The 15,548-nt window shown below is 37.4% G+C and overlaps 5 protein-coding genes and 2 non-coding genes across 9 annotated transcripts; 2 read left to right on the top strand and 5 right to left on the bottom strand.

Moving 5' to 3' along the window:
* Nucleotides 1-29: 29 nt before the first annotated feature.
* Nucleotides 30-1,787, bottom strand: LOC107415915 (uncharacterized protein At5g39570). Its single transcript, XM_016024327.4, has 2 exons — nucleotides 551-1,787; nucleotides 30-392 (listed from the first exon to the last, which is right to left on the bottom strand). The coding sequence occupies exons 1-2, from the start codon at nucleotides 1,718-1,720 to the stop codon at nucleotides 303-305; spliced, it is 1,260 nt and encodes a 419-aa protein (XP_015879813.3). The 5' UTR covers nucleotides 1,721-1,787; the 3' UTR covers nucleotides 30-302.
* Nucleotides 1,788-3,102: 1,315 nt separating this feature from the next.
* Nucleotides 3,103-6,652, top strand: LOC107415956 (pectinesterase 31). The gene is made up of 6 exons (XM_016024401.4): nucleotides 3,103-3,502; nucleotides 3,614-3,718; nucleotides 4,187-4,264; nucleotides 4,457-4,644; nucleotides 5,448-5,621; nucleotides 6,120-6,652. The coding sequence occupies exons 1-6, from the start codon at nucleotides 3,260-3,262 to the stop codon at nucleotides 6,280-6,282; spliced, it is 951 nt and encodes a 316-aa protein (XP_015879887.2). The 5' UTR covers nucleotides 3,103-3,259; the 3' UTR covers nucleotides 6,283-6,652.
* A 147-nt stretch (nucleotides 6,653-6,799) lies between these two features.
* LOC107415957 (uncharacterized) lies at nucleotides 6,800-8,571 on the top strand. Of its 2 annotated transcripts, none has more exons than XM_048471314.2 (5): nucleotides 6,800-7,316; nucleotides 7,410-7,487; nucleotides 7,645-7,794; nucleotides 7,909-8,102; nucleotides 8,221-8,571. In XM_048471314.2, exons 1-5 carry the CDS (start codon nucleotides 7,101-7,103, stop codon nucleotides 8,234-8,236), a joined length of 654 nt encoding a protein of 217 aa, XP_048327271.1. In that variant the 5' UTR covers nucleotides 6,800-7,100; the 3' UTR covers nucleotides 8,237-8,571. The 2 variants fall into 2 exon arrangements, with proteins under 2 accessions (XP_048327271.1, XP_015879889.3); XM_016024403.4 differs by having other exon boundaries at nucleotides 7,909-8,106.
* Nucleotides 8,347-8,419, bottom strand: TRNAA-UGC (transfer RNA alanine (anticodon UGC)). The gene has a single exon. It is a non-coding gene; the product is annotated as a tRNA-Ala (tRNA).
* A 398-nt stretch (nucleotides 8,572-8,969) lies between the features above and the next one.
* Nucleotides 8,970-9,042, bottom strand: TRNAA-UGC (transfer RNA alanine (anticodon UGC)). The gene has a single exon. It is a non-coding gene; the product is annotated as a tRNA-Ala (tRNA).
* A 357-nt stretch (nucleotides 9,043-9,399) lies between these two features.
* LOC107415894 (pentatricopeptide repeat-containing protein At5g15340, mitochondrial) lies at nucleotides 9,400-11,604 on the bottom strand. The gene has a single exon (XM_016024305.4). It carries the CDS (start codon nucleotides 11,384-11,386, stop codon nucleotides 9,485-9,487), a length of 1,902 nt encoding a protein of 633 aa, XP_015879791.3. The 5' UTR covers nucleotides 11,387-11,604; the 3' UTR covers nucleotides 9,400-9,484.
* Nucleotides 11,605-11,894: 290 nt separating this feature from the next.
* On the bottom strand, nucleotides 11,895-14,790 carry LOC107415897 (vesicle transport v-SNARE 13). 2 transcript variants are annotated; one of them, XM_016024308.4, is made up of 6 exons: nucleotides 14,618-14,790; nucleotides 14,343-14,478; nucleotides 13,324-13,382; nucleotides 13,037-13,225; nucleotides 12,486-12,656; nucleotides 11,895-12,288 (listed from the first exon to the last, which is right to left on the bottom strand). In XM_016024308.4, exons 2-6 carry the CDS (start codon nucleotides 14,434-14,436, stop codon nucleotides 12,136-12,138), a joined length of 666 nt encoding a protein of 221 aa, XP_015879794.3. In that variant the 5' UTR covers nucleotides 14,437-14,478; nucleotides 14,618-14,790; the 3' UTR covers nucleotides 11,895-12,135. The 2 variants fall into 2 exon arrangements, with proteins under 2 accessions (XP_015879794.3, XP_024928887.2); XM_025073119.3 differs by lacking the exon at nucleotides 14,618-14,790 and adding an exon at nucleotides 13,603-14,040 and having other exon boundaries at nucleotides 14,343-14,481.
* Nucleotides 14,791-15,548: the final 758 nt, after the last annotated feature.

The following is a 15,548-nucleotide window of genomic DNA, read 5'->3' as shown; positions in this document are numbered from 1 at the left end:
ATTGCTCTGCTTCATAAACTGAAAATTGATAAACCAAAAACAGTGGATAGAGCATCATATTAATAAGCAAACCACATTCATAACATACATTATTGATAATCACGTAAAGAACATAATGTGATACAGACACACCAGCCCAAATGTCTGGGATTTTATTTAGAAGCACGATCACACACACATTAACTTTTGATATTATAATTTATGACACTAAAAGGAATACATGCCAAATCCTTTTATTTAGCAGTAGCAGTAGTAGCTAAACATGGCACGAATCCAATACTCTCACAAGCATCCAGATCAGATCACTCATCATCGTAACTCTTGCGGTGGTGGTGGTGGTGCTTGTAATGACGGTGCTTTTTCTCCTCATCATCATCAGAGTCATCATCTCCCTGTAACATTCATTCACACTGTGATTAGTCAACTAGATAATCAACCTCCTTAAAAGAGAGTAAACAATTAACCAGACCACATAATTGTAGACATGTTACAATATGTGCATGCATATCATACATAAATAAATAAGAGTTTAAAAGATTCAAGTGCTCACATCTTTTTTGCGACCATAGCTTTCTTCACCATAGCCATACTTGGGACGGTCTTCATCATCATCACCACGCCTCTCATAACTAGGCTTCCGGTAATCCTCCTCCTCGATTCGCCCATAACTTGGCCTCTGATAAGCTGGCCTGCCATATTCCTCTGCTCCCTGACTCTCATAACTCTGACTCCCATAACTTGGCCTCTTTGGTGGCTCATCGCCATATCCAGGCCTTTCGGATTCATTCCTTCCATAGCCAGAACCTCCATATCCATAACCACTACCTTGCTCCTCGCCGTAAGTTGGCTTCCGGTCATACCCAGACCCGTATTCCGATGCGGGATTATCAGTCTTCCGGCCATAACCCGATCCGTATTCATCCGATTCAGGTTTCTGGCGATATCCGGAACCGTACTCCGAACTGGGCTGTTCAAACTCACTTTTGCGACCGAACCCTGATCCGTATTCGGAGCTCTGTTGCTCGTACTCAGTTTTGCGACCGTACCCAGATCCGTATTCGGAACTCTGTTGCTCATACTCACTCTTGCGACCGTAACCAGATCCGTATTCGGAACTCGGTTGCTCATACTCAGTTTTGCGACCGTAACCAGATCCGTATTCGGAACTCGGTTGTTCATACTCAGTTTTGCGACCGTACCCAGATCCGTATTCGGAACTCTGTTGCTCATATTCACTCTTGCGACCGTACCCAGATCCGTATTCGGAACTCTGTTGCTCGTAATCAGTTTTCCGGCCATACCCAGATCCATATTCCGATCCAGGCCTTTCAGATCCGTACTCCGATCCACCGTATCCAGGCTTATTCACCTGAGGCTGAAAACCATAAGCTGGTTGAGGCCTGTCGCCGCCATAGCCACCTCCACCCTGTGGAGCTCCAAAGGCAGGTCCGGATCCGGGTCGGGGCTTGTAGCGGGCATAGCTGCTGTACTCAGTGTCGAGGGCGGAATCGGCATAGGCCGAGGGCTCAGCATAGGAGGAGAACTGGGGGCGATCGTAGTCCAATTCATCGGAAGGTGATGAATTGGAGTAGCAGGTCTCTTCAGAAGGCGGGAGAGGACGGCCGTATGTGAGAGTGATGTCGTATCCACCACCGTACGGCGTCGGATCGAACTCGTCGAACTCGTCGATGGAGTCTTGACTGTGGGTGTAGTACGGCATTTTTGCAGAGATTGGAGGAAAGCTTCTGGTAGCGGAGTGAGATGTTGTTTGATGACAAAAGAAGAAGATCCGGATGGGGTGTTTTTATATATGTCAGTTTTTATGGTCTGCAAAACGACATCGTGTTTTCCGTGTTTACGTGTAGATTACGAGGGAGAAATAGATAATGTGAAAGCGACTGTTGGCCGTGTCACCTTTCTATAATTGCAAGGTTGACCAATCGACAACATGGCCAATTTACCCACATTTATTTTCGCGGTTTTGCCTTAATTTTAGTTTTTTTTTTTTGAAAAAATAGAAACTTTTTAAACGATTTATAAATATTAATCTAATAAATTTTATTTTATTTTATTTTTTTTAAAATAGAAACTTTTTAATCGATTTATAAATATTAATCTAATAAATACAAAACAAGAAAACAATACAAAACACCCACTCAAATACTTTACCACCAGCCCAAGTATACGATTTCTATCTTTCCCAAAAAAAAAAGAAAAAAAAATGTTATGCGATTTCTCCCTCACAATGCAATGGGCTCCTTTTTACACAAGACCCAATCCAATTTGATATTGGCTTTTTTTTTTTTTTCCCTTTTTTGGAGAATTTGTACAAATATACTTTTTCTTGGCCAATTTCAAGTATTATGTCTCTGACTCTGTGTATTATTGAAAATTAGAGGAATATATATATATATATATATATTACATTTTGCCTTTGTTGCAATATCATATTTCTTATACATAACTTTAAATGCGAAGATAGTAAAAAAATAAGTAACATTGTAACAAAACATTAAAATGTGATAAAGTATTTTTATATACAGATATTTCAACGAAATTGACAAAATAAAGTATAATTTTACCTTTATTTTAATATTTTAGATCCTTTTTAAGTCCCTGTGAGCAGATGATACACTTCTAATCACTCCATCCCAATATTAAATAAATAAATAAATAAATCCTTTTTACAATACAAAAGATTGAAGCCTATTGATTTAATAAAGTTACTGATGTGTATATTACAATGTCGGCCTTCTCTTTTTGTGAACCGCGCCATATGATATCTGCCATTTCATGCTGTTTTGGATTGCCAATGGCAATTGAAGAAGTGGGTCTTGGTATGCGTTATTGAGACAAGACAAATGATCGTTGTCTCTCTCTATCCAAGGTTGAAAAAATAAGTCTTAAACTTTGATGAGAGAGATCCAGTAATTGTTCCAAACCTAGAGGAAAACTTTGTCTCATTTTCCGTTAATGACGAAAAAATAAAAACTTATAGCAGTGAAAAAGAAAAAATATGCCAAAAATGCAACATGTTAAGCAATCAAGAGGACACGCACACGTTAACCTTTTCCTCCCATTGCATAGAAGGTATAAGGAAGCCGTTTGAGACAAAAAAACAAAATGAAAACGAAGATACTAATTTTAGCATAGGCCGCAAATTCGATCTCATCGCCGCTATAAAATCGGCATTCTTGGCTCTTAGAGTTGATAAAACAAAAAGACCCAGAATTTGTTGAGACCCTTTAGACGATAATCAATGGCGGCCTGTGTGATAAGGGTGGCACAGGATGGTTCCGGAGACTACGGGACGGTACAGGAGGCAATTGACGCTGTTCCACTATGCAACAAGTGTCGAACTATCATTCGCGTGTCGCCGGGAATCTACCGGCAGCCGGTGTATGTCCCCAAGACCAAGAATCTCATCACTCTCGCCGGTCTGCGCCCAGAGGACACTGTGCTCACCTGGAACAACACCGCCTCTAAAATTGATCACCACCAGGTATATTACCCAATACCCATTTTTGCTTTTTACCCACTTGGGTTCTCGATGGGTGGAGGCATTTTTTTTTCTTTTTGCTGATAATGGGTTGTCTATTTTTTCTTTTTGCAGGCGTCTCGGGTGATTGGTACTGGGACTTTCGGATGTGGGAGTACAATTGTTGAAGGAGAGGACTTTATTGCTGAAAATATCACTTTTGAGAACTCTGCTCCTGAGGTATAGTTCATCTTTGTTCTCTAAAACAGTCAATTTTGGAAATTTTTTGTAGTTATTCGTTTTATACTGATTTTACATTGGTTTTTGGGTAATGGGTATGTCGGAACTGGTAGTTTGGGGGTTTTGAGTGTGCTAAAAGAATTCTCCTTTTAGTTTATTATAGTAAATTATATGAGTTTCAGCTGTTTAGGTGTTGAATGTCTTGAAATGTGCAAGTTTAGCTGAATTGTTGGGTATTAGGTTTATTGGAACTTGTAGTTTCTTTTGTTTTCATGTTTTTCTCAAAGGTAAGATCTTTTCCTTGATTTTACCGACGGTCAAATAGTTTGTATTCTGAGGCTATGGCAACTGTTAACGTAAATGTTTTTTTCGAAACAAATGCTTTTCATTTTATTCACTTCCCATTTTCAAGTGTCTGCTCGTAGATTTCTTCCTTTTTTGTTTTTTTATGGTTCTTCCTTGTTATAGGGTTCAGGCCAAGCTGTTGCAATCAGAGTTACGGCTGATCGTTGCGCTTTCTACAATTGCAGATTCCTTGGATGGCAGGTAACTCACTCTATTTTATGCAAGACTTTTGGTGGTTGGATTTTATAATATATCATGTGTGTTAATTGACGGGGCGATTAGATGTTTGAATCTTCAGTGTGTTTGCATGCAAGAACATCCTTCATTCGAGGACAATTAGGAGGTATCAGTAATTGATATAATGATAGTGGTTCTTTCATATATAATTTGCAGGATACTCTGTACTTGCATTATGGGAAGCAGTATCTGAAAGATTGTTACATTGAAGGAAGCGTGGATTTTATTTTTGGCAACAGCACTGCTCTTTTGGAGCATTGCCACATCCACTGTAAGTCTGCAGGTTTCATAACTGCACAGAGCAGGAAATCTTCGCAGGAGACAACTGGTTACGTGTTCTTGAGGTGTGCAGCTTACCACTTTTTTTTTTTTTTTTTTTTTATTATTTTCAGTGCCCTTCTCTGATTGATAGGTTTAGTATTTTACACAAGTATAGTTTTGATAGATTGTATGAGTTAAGAAATAACAAGATATTATTGAATCAAAGTGAAAATGCTTCAAGAGGATCCCCATAGGTCTATTAGATTGCAGGGAAAGAGAACCTCTGAACTCCTTCCAGGCAGATGTCACGCCAAAATGGAAGCATGATATAGGATTCAAACAATTGGAATTTTAATTTTAAAGTTTGACTATGTTTCTGAAAGAATATCGGCCATGATTTCAAACTTTAGATTGGAGCCATCCACCGTCTTTGTTCAACCAGACTTTATAAAGTAACTTTACCCCTTAGTACACAAGGAAAGTTATTTGCTGTCTATAACACTGTACTAGATAATAAGGCTCTCCCATACCTCATCTTAAGTTCCTTCTTCTTAGATTGGGAGCAACCAGCCAGAAAAACTACTGCTGAAAATTTGCTAGCTTTGGATGTATACTGTTGAACATAGTTCCCAAGCAGACTTCAGATTTATAAGTAAAGCTGAAACACTCTTGGAGAGCTTCATATTGGTGATGTACTAATTAGTTTGGAGCCTCAAAATTCTGAAATCAATTTATTCGTTGGCTGGCCAGGAAGTTTGCTAAATGAAATAAGATTAGATGGAAAACCTCGCTTCGTTTTTAATATTCTCGTTTAATCTTTCCAGTGTTTGGACTTATTAATTGCCTTAGGTGCTTTATTGATGTACAGTGTGTGGACTTGATGCAGATGCATAATCACTGGCAACGGAGGCACTTCTTATGCGTATCTAGGACGTCCATGGGGACCTTTTGGGAGAGTGGTATTTGCATTCACATATATGGATGGATGCATCAAACATGGAGGCTGGAATAACTGGGGTAAAACTGAGAATGAAAGAAGCGCTTGCTTTTATGAATACAGGTAACGATGTTTGGTTTTCCCTGGCATATATGTCTGCAGCTTTAGAAAACCTCTATTTAGAATGTGAGAATATGTTTTCCCTGCCTCCTTTGAATTTAAGCATATAAGTTCTATTTAATATGTCCAAATATGTCTCATAAGCTTTTGATTTTATAACTCATGAATATTGTAGACTGGACTTCTCTGTATCAGGATTTGAATAGTTTTTATGGTACCATATGTAGTATCATAAGGGAAAGAGGTGAGAAGTTTGTGAAACCATTGTTTTAAGATTGTGTTAGTAAAAGTTTGTTCTTTGTACATTTCTAAATGTTTATTATTTCATTTTAACTTATTTTAAAGCATGTAAATCTTTTTCACCTGTCCTCTCGTTTGACATGCTTCTCGTTTGAAGAGTTGTACAAAGCTGATGCCTATTTTGGAGTTTACATGTTTTTTAATTTATTGATAGTCGTACCATTCTATAAGCTTGAATCAATCACTCGATCAAAATTGCAGGTGTTTTGGGCCAGGCAGCTGCCCATCAAAGCGGGTGACATGGTGTAGAGAACTGATAGATGAGGAATCAGAACAGTTCCTCATGCATAGTTTCATCGACCCAGATCCAGAAAGGCCTTGGCTTGCTCAGAGGATGGCACTGAGAGTACCATATTCTGCTTGAAAGCTACAATCGAAATTCACCTGCAGTTGAATCTCTACAAATTCTCACAGAAATGAGGTTACTGAAACCTTGCATCCGTCAATGAATAAACTATGAAGAATGTGGTGGAACATTGCAGCGGTGCCTTTTTGTTCATAAATATATGACCTTCCTTGCAGACAGTGTTTGTCCATGTCAAAGAATTCTAGTGTTAGGCTTGTCAGATTATGCCCCATGGTTATGTACCTATTTCTTTAATTCACTTAGTCTTATCATGGCGGATTGCTGTTTCACTTTCATTATTATGAATATTGTTGAAATGACCAAGAATTCAACAAGCCTAGACAATCATGGAAAGACGAATGTTTATGAAAATTTCCATTTAAATAAATTGATGTATAACTCTGAACCCTGCTCGGTCCAATAAAGACAGTTACGTTTTTGTGTTGTAGTGGAGGGCAGATAAAGGAAGTAACAAATCAAATAATGGGTAGGCATTATTGGTGTCTTGATGCAATCCTAACCGATCCAATAGTTGTGTGTACGGCACAAACACTTGCAATAAAGTCCGAATCAGTTCCAGAGATTGTCTCGTCACAATCCCTTTGCCAGGTAATGTTAGCTACCATTGCAAGCTAAAACAAGAATAGAGCCAAACTAATCCTGACCACCAATTAAATTAAGTAGCCGAAAGGGAAAGGGTTTCACGTGCATTTCAGGACAGTCCCACCTCCTAACTTAGCTGTCTCCTAGCTCTTCAGTTATCTGTTAGTTTTTCTTCTTGCAACCAGAATTATATGTGAAACTAGAAGAAAGCTAGGGAACACAGCTGAGTAAAAATGAGAGAATTTACTGCAGCTGGTTTCTCTGCTGTAAGCCAAACCCAGTTGTTTCTTCCTGGAGGCAAACAATTAAGATGGGAAAATTCCAAGGGCATGTTAAGGAAAAAGGAGAGGTGGTGCTGCCATGCAAAGGCGTGGCAACCAATGAATCAAAAGCCTTCCGCTTTCACTTTGAGATTTTCTACTGATGTCCCTCTATACGAGTCTCCAGGGGTATTATTACTAATCTTTCTTTCTCTGTCTCATGAACCAAGATACATGCAGAACTCTTCCATAATTTATAGCATGGTGATGCAATTTTTGCAGGCTTCTTTTGATGAATATCTGGAAGATAAGCCCAGGGTTTTCAAAGCCATGTTTCCAGACAGCATACAAGTTAATGAGGTACTAAATTAGTGTTCTGTTTTCTCTGTGCACTAATACAACTTACCAGACTTCTTCCATACATAATAACACTGAGGGGGGGGGGGGGGGGGGGGGGGGGGTGTGGGTGGGTTTTGTTTCTCTTTTACTGATCATTAGATGATTTGAATTGATGCAGGGCGAGAGGAAAATTGAGTTGCCACCATTTAACTTTCTATTCCTGGCAGCGAGGTTAGTTGTGGACGTGAGGTTGATTTGCAAATCTAGTGGAGAAGATTACCCTTTTGGTGTTCCTCACACCGTCAAAAAAATTCTTGAGTTTGACATTGTAAGCAATATATATATATATATATATATATATATATATATATTCACATTAACCCAGTTCAAATATCACATATTCAGTAAAGATTCATACATACAAGTATGTATATATTGGCAGACAAGATGGGATCTACAGGGTCTCCACACTAATTACCAGCCACCACACTTTGCTCTGAGTGTTAAAGGAGTTGTATATCCTGACAGACGAGGAAAACAAAGCCGACTGAGAAACCAAATGGAGATTAAATTAAGTTTTATTGCTTCACCAGCACTTGCTTTGGCATCTCATCATGTTCTTCAAAGCATTGCAGAGTCGGTTGGTTTCCTGAAACAACTATATATATATATATATATATATATTAAATTTGTTCTGCTCCTGCATACGCAAATGTATAAAATTTAAGCGGTGCGGCATGTTGTTGGTACATAGGTTTGCAAGGCGATGATGGAAGATATGAAGGTCACAGAAAATGGGAGATTGGTAGCAGATTACTATAAATTCAAGAGGGAGATGAGAGTCAAAAATCAATATGGAGCTAAAAAGAAAAGATAAATATGGAGATGCGGGGGATCGAACCCCGTGCCTCTCGCATGCAAAGCGAGCGCTCTACCATTTGAGCTACATCCCCTCACCCGTGCGAGTTAATTTTATAAAATAAATATATTTAAAGAGTTTGATTGGAGTAAAGTGCTCATAAGGTGCATACTAATTTGAGAATTAATGGCCAAACATTTGTATCATACACAGAGCAAATACAATGGCTTTTAAGTTAACTCTGCATGCATATGGTTTAGCTCTCCCTACTTTAACATTTTACAACAATATCTTTTCTCTAATGACTAGTATAACGCCAGACTTATTGTAAATCTGCATGTGATGGGAAGCCGCAAATTAAACAAGGAAAGATTACCAACTTGATGATGAGGGAGTTTGGAATTGTATGTATGCTCACATAAAAGAGGTTATAGGAGGAGGATAATTCTTCCTTTCTTCTTCTTTTTTTCCATTTTGGTGTATTAATTCTTCGTTTCTTCTAGTATCAGTAGATCAGAAAAAAAATGTTGAAACTTAAATAGATAAAGAAACAAAATACCCAGCTCACGAAAACTGAGGAGATCATATTAAGTTCGAGTCCACCTAATAATGGAAAACATTTAGATTATAATATCGTTAAAAAATGGAGATGCGGGGGATCGAACCCCGTGCCTCTCGCATGCAAAGCGAGCGCTCTACCATTTGAGCTACATCCCCACTTTGATTTTTGCGGATTACAATATCTGAGAAATTGAATTATTTTGGCCTATACAACCATGATCAAAACTGAAATAACCTCTCTTTTTTTTTTTTTGTCTTTTTTTTTTTGAGAAAAGCAAATCACTGGCAGTATAGGTGCTGCTACCATCTTTTGCACTTTCTGTTGGCTCTGAGCAAACTTTTGTTAATGTATTTGTGCCAACAATTTTAAAGAAGGATCTTTTTCTATGGTTATATGTTGTTGAATGTTAATTTTAATTTGAAAGAGTGACGACAGTTCATTTCTTCAAAGCAACAATGAAACAAGAACAGAGTAGTGAGGATTTTTAAGTCACCAGGTATGTAACTTGGCAGTTGTTAATAATAATCAGGAATTGGATATAAAAATTTGATCTATTTCTATACAGCTATCAGCACCAGATACAGGACTTGGCAGTCGTTACCAATAATCTGAACAAGAACAAGAACCTTGCTTGAAACAATGGAAGCGATTTCGATCTCTGATAACAATTTCTCGATTATATATCCTAGAAACTATCTTCATAGCAGAATGACAATCCAGACATATGCGTAAATTCTTAAAAATATATAGAGGTGAACCAGCTCTTGTTCTAATAAGTCCAAAACAGACTGCCAACTTCTCACTGTGGGTGAATAATGCCTGCTCTATCTCCTCAAAGTCATCTGCATTATTCTCCCTACTATCACAGCCAGAGAAAACTTGAGAATCGGTTTTTGGAACATAACCAGCTAATCTCAATCTCTGGATCATCTCACCCAGCATCATGTAAATCTTTGTGGTCTCCGGGTGTGATTTATCTCCTGCACTGAATTGATAAACTTGGCCATCAACATAAATTGAACTCATTCCAGGAACCTTTCTGATACCTCTTTTCTTAAGAGCATGCCGAAGGGATCTAGCTTTCTCCTTCTTTCCCTCCAATGCATACATGTTAGAAAGCAAGACATGACATTCAGTACTGTAAGGATCCAGCCGTAGTAGCTCATGCAGTACATATTCACCCAGATCTAGCTTTCCATGAACACAGCAGGAACCCAAAAGGGATCCTAGAACAACCTCATTAGGAGGCATTGGCATTTTCTTTATTAGAACCCAAGCTTCTTCTAAACGGCCAGCCCTACCCAAGAGATCCACCATGCAAGCATAATGTTCTATTTTAGGCGTTATGCCATACAATAATTCAAGATTATGGAAGTAATGGAAACCCTCTTCAACAAGTCCGGAGTGGCTGCAAGCACTCAACAAAGAAGTAAAGGTCAGATCATCTGGCTCAGCTTCTTTCACCATCTGAGGAAATATATCTAATATAAGTTTTCCCATTCCGTGAACGGCAAGGCCACTAACCAAAGCGTTCCATGCCACCACATTCCTCAGCGGCATATGTTCAAAAACTTTAAATGCAGTGTTCATCCTCCCACATTTGGCATACATGTCAACCAAAGCTGTGTCCACCATGATATCCATCTCCTTCCCCATTGTCTTAAGAGCATAAGCATGAACCCATCTGCCCATCATAACATCCCCGGACCGTGCACATGCTGACAACAGTGAACAAAGTGTCACATAGTTTAGCATAAAACCACAGCCAAAAACCATTTCACGAAGAAGTGAAAAACCTTCGTGTGTAAACCCATTCCCTATATATCCAACAACCATAATAGTCCAAGCAACCTCATTTCTCTCAGGCATACTATCAAACAACACTCTCCCACTTCCAATACTTTCCAAATTAACCGTACCATCCAAAATTACAGTCCAAGACACAATACTTCGTTCCTCCATCTCTTCGAACACCCGTTTCGCCTCACCCAATAGCCCACATTTCACATACATATCCATAACAGCATTGCAGACCTTAATATTAGAACCGCAACCCATTTTCTTCGAAATTCCATGCCCTTGCAGACCCACATCAACATTGCTCAACCGAGCACACGAATTGAACACGCAAATCAAGGCCACATCGTCGACAATCACACCTTCTCTTCTCATTTCAATAAATAAATGGAGCCCATTTGCTGGCATACGATGTCGAGCACAGCAGCTCATGAGGGTGGTCCAATCCACAGTATCTTTGTGCGAGTTGGGAATTTCATCGAACACTTTGTATGCACACGGAGGGCTGCCACATAGCGCGTAAAAATGTAGGAGGGCATTGCAGAGGAAAGTATCCCGTGAAGCGGCGAGACCGGAGGTGATTAGGACGGCATGGAACTTCTTGCCGACGTCGAGAGAGGATCGCCGAGCACATGCTCGAAGAAATGAGCGGAGTTGATGGCAAGAGAGTGAAGCTATGACAGTGTGGGATGGCCATCTCATAAGACAAAGCCTGCTATATGAGGTCAAGGTTCAAAAAAGTTTCTTTCAGCTAGGAAAGGTTGATCAAAGGGATGGTAGAGAAGTCTGAAGGAATACCGGTCGAGATGATGACCAGTGACTATCAGGAAGACTTTTATATGTTGTCAACCTAAAATAGACTTTCGTGTCCCACACCGCAAAAAAATATATATATATAAAAAATTCTGTGACACAATTTTGTGTTTTTTTTTTTTTTTTTTTTTTTTGAAACATAATTTTGTGATTTTAAATTTTAGATTTCTTTGACTTTTATTTGCCATTATCAACAATATAACTAATATTTTTATCTACAAACCAATATTATCCAAGTAATTATCGGATACGCTCTAATATTTTTTTTTATTTTTTTATAATTTGGATAAGCTCTCACTTTATTTTAATACGAGTACTTTATGTATAGGCAACCGAAAAAGATGCTTTTAGATAGAATCATAGCAAAAAAAATATAATATGCAATCAAGAAAGAAAATAACATATGGAAGATCAAATCAAATTATACACTCCCAACATTCCAACATTAGAGCGGTACAATTATATTTGCAATTAAAGCACAAACAAAGCAAGCATCTTTCGTTTAGCATTCAGATCCCAAACTTACAAATAGAACCAAAAACAATGTGACAACAAAGAAAAGATAAAAGAGAAAACAATCTCTTGGAAACAACTCACACCCCCAGTAAAGTAAACGAGATAATAAAAAGTTTTCTCAATTATTTAGCAAGTTTGAAGTACAAGATCAAAATGATAGCAAGGACAAGTACTGCAATAATCGAGCCAATTATCCACTTGTTCTTGCTCATCCTCCTTGACATGGATGTCAATACTCTCTTGCTCTTCCCTATGTTGTCGTCCACGCCATGAAGCTGCACGACAAGAAAAAAATCATCAGAGACCGAAAGGCATATATTTTCATACTTAGTGGTGCATTATTGGCCTTTAATAGAAAGCAAAAACTCAATACAGGAACAACTCTGTCTTAATGTTAATATGGAAGAAGAAAGGTGCCTGGAAGAATCATAAACTGAGAACAAAGCCAATCAAATGATAATGATAAAAATACCGTGTTATGAGCATGTAAAAGAGATTGTCGTTGTGAACTCAAATCTTGAAGAATAGAAACGCCAAGCTCTTCCGTTTCCAGCATGGTTCTTCTACTTTCTTGGATTCTATCACTGGATTTGTTGATTCTCTCTGTTGACATTAATAATCTTGATCTCTGATCAGCTGATGCCTATTGCATTGCAATCAATTATTACCATCAAAAGATTGAAGTAAAAAGATGTGATTAAGGAAAGAAGGAATGAATATGAATAGACAGAATTTCCATCGAGTAAAAACAGCATCTCAAATTTCTACCATGCTATTCAAATATGTATTAAAACAACTACAAAAACCACAAGAATGTTAAACCAAAGGTGTTGATCTTTTGCTAGACCACGTAATTAGGCTGCTATTATAAAAAATTATAGACAACAGATGAAGTTAGCCATTCACCACAAAAACAAAAGAGGAACTGTAAGTTGCTTTCTGATTTTACTAAAAACTGGGGACATACCAATCGTAATCACACTACATAATAAATGGCTTCAAGATTGCCTGATTTACACATACCGTCAATGCATCAGCCATGCCTGACTCCAACAATTCATCTCGAGCAGCTGCATTTGCATTTCCAAATACAAGTCTTTTAACTTCATTTTTCAAGTTATTGAGATCTGATTTATATTCCCTCAACCTAGCAAGAAGCACGGCCTTAACATTGGGCTGCAAACTTCTTGCCTCAAGGTCCATTTTACGAATCTGAAAAATTATGGCAAAACTCTCATCCCATATGAACAAAAGCAAAGCCAAAAATAGAAAAATAATTGAAATCAATCCCCAAAACAATAACTCTTTACCCAAGACTCCGCTTCATCGATTCCAGTCTTTATTTCCGTAACTTTTTGCTTCTTTTGCTCTGCATGTATACAAGATGAAAGATTCTTAATAAATACCCGTGGCTTTTGTTCCCTTAAAAGGATTTCTCCAAAGTCCAAAACAAATTCTAAATATGAGATAACTCAGTCTCAGAGCATATCCCTTCCAACAAATAAAAGAAAATATACAGGTAAGATATTATTTTATGAGAAATTTGTTGCAAATGATGAATTGAGAAAATCACAGAACATTATCCATACGGAATTTATCTTGATTTATCCACATGAAATCAATCTTAAAGTTATCCACATTGAATTTCTTTCTCTCACTAACAAATTCAGGACCCAGATTCTCTTCCAATGCATATCACAAGCACTCTTTCAAGGCAAAATATTTAACAGAAAATTTAGCCTATCAAATCTTATTCTTTTCTAGTCAGTCAATACACGACAAAGGATGGCACTCCCCTCTCCCTAACCCTTTTCAGATTTTGCACAACCTTTGTAAAACCCCAGGGCTTAAAAGTTACTGAAAACTCCACTTCATATACGGAGAAACATCAAAATTTCAGTCTTTGCAGCATACGCAGATGCAGACAAAATGCATCTTCATCGATTGTAACTACTTTAAGCAGATGGTGCCCATTTCTCACTTGGTTTCATACAACCCAGTTCACATGCTTGAATCTTGCATCAAAACTGAAAACAACCTTACGTTCAAATCAATAAAAAAAAGCGAAAATTTTAACCAAGCATCCCCACAAGCTTCCCACCGCAATAATTCTAGTTCACAAAGACTATAATCTAACTTTTGTTTCCGTTCAAAAAAAAAATATATACATATATATAGTAATTTATAAAGTACAAAAACATATTTAAATCATCCAGTTGAATTATACTGAATTCCAATTAAATAGGAAAAAACAACCCAATTGGACTATGACATAGCTTATCATGTGCCCTAGAATCTGAGCAAGAAAAAAAGGGGAAATTAGAATCACCTCCATCAAGAGCACCAGCTGCCGTACACTTTTTGGAAAGATTGGCCGAGAGCTCGCAGTATTGGCGTTCGTATCCTTCAAACACCTCGCTCATCTTCCCTAATTCTCTCTCTCTCTCTCTCTCTCTTTCTACTCCCTGTTCATTCAAACTATTTTAGCATCGTCTTTGCTTTACCAAATAACAAAAACCATACTTTTTTTTTCCGACAATAAAATCAGATACAAAACCCCCTAAGCGTGATCAGAATTATACAATTTGAACGATTTCAACGGACCTGATTAAGATCGGAGGACTGGAAAGGGTTGCCGGACGTCGACGCAGAAGACCAGTCGTGGATCTCTCTAGATGGTGACAACGCTTTCGGAATAATCAAAACGGCTATGCGCGTGAGGGGACGCTCTCTCTCTCTCTCTCTGTGTCTCGAAAATAAGGCGAAGAATGTAAATGATAACATCACCAAACAAGGCACGCTCTAGAGGGTTACTTGTAACTCTTTGCTGACATCTGTAATTGTGGATTGAATGGTTGGTTGTGAGCAATTCACTAGTTTATTACTATTTTATTTTAATTATCTCGGCTTGGAATTCCACTAAACAGTTCCATGGATTAAAAAAAAAAAAAAATTTATATTACAATTGAGTGGTTTTTAGTTTTTTATCTGTCTTTCACCGAATTAAAAATATTATTTTTATAATATTGGATTTAATGGTTTGATAATTTTTTTTTTTCTTTTGTAACAGGTTTGATGAAGAGTGAAAAGAAATTATGGACATCTTTGTTTTTTTTTTTTTTTTTATTCTCTTGAGATTATCTAAAACAGTTCATTTCAAAATGTTTGAAGAAGTTTTATAATTGATAGTAATTGATCTTTTGCTCAAAAGCTAAAAGCCTTTTTTTTAAAAAAAAAATATTAATTAAAAGTATATATTATAATATAACTTTTTAATACCTAAAAAAAAAAATAATAATAATAATAACAACTTGCTGCTGGCACAACGCCCAAACTACAGGCCTAATCTATAAGGCCCAATAATTAGGCTAAAATTCCAAGCCAAAAATCTCTACTCCTTTCAACCAAAAAAAAAAAAATAATAATAATAATAATAATAAAAATCTCTATCTAATAATATTATATGAATTCTTTTCAACTAGAAAATTAGTTCTACAAAATGAAAAAGTAATTAGCTTAAGTATTTGTTTGGTGT

This window comes from Ziziphus jujuba, chromosome 4, assembly GCF_031755915.1.
Source record: "Ziziphus jujuba cultivar Dongzao chromosome 4, ASM3175591v1".
NCBI classification, from domain to species: Eukaryota; Viridiplantae; Streptophyta; class Magnoliopsida; order Rosales; family Rhamnaceae; genus Ziziphus; species Ziziphus jujuba.
The sequence above is the reverse complement of the archived record's forward strand: the minus strand, read 5'-3'. Positions and strand labels throughout refer to the sequence as shown.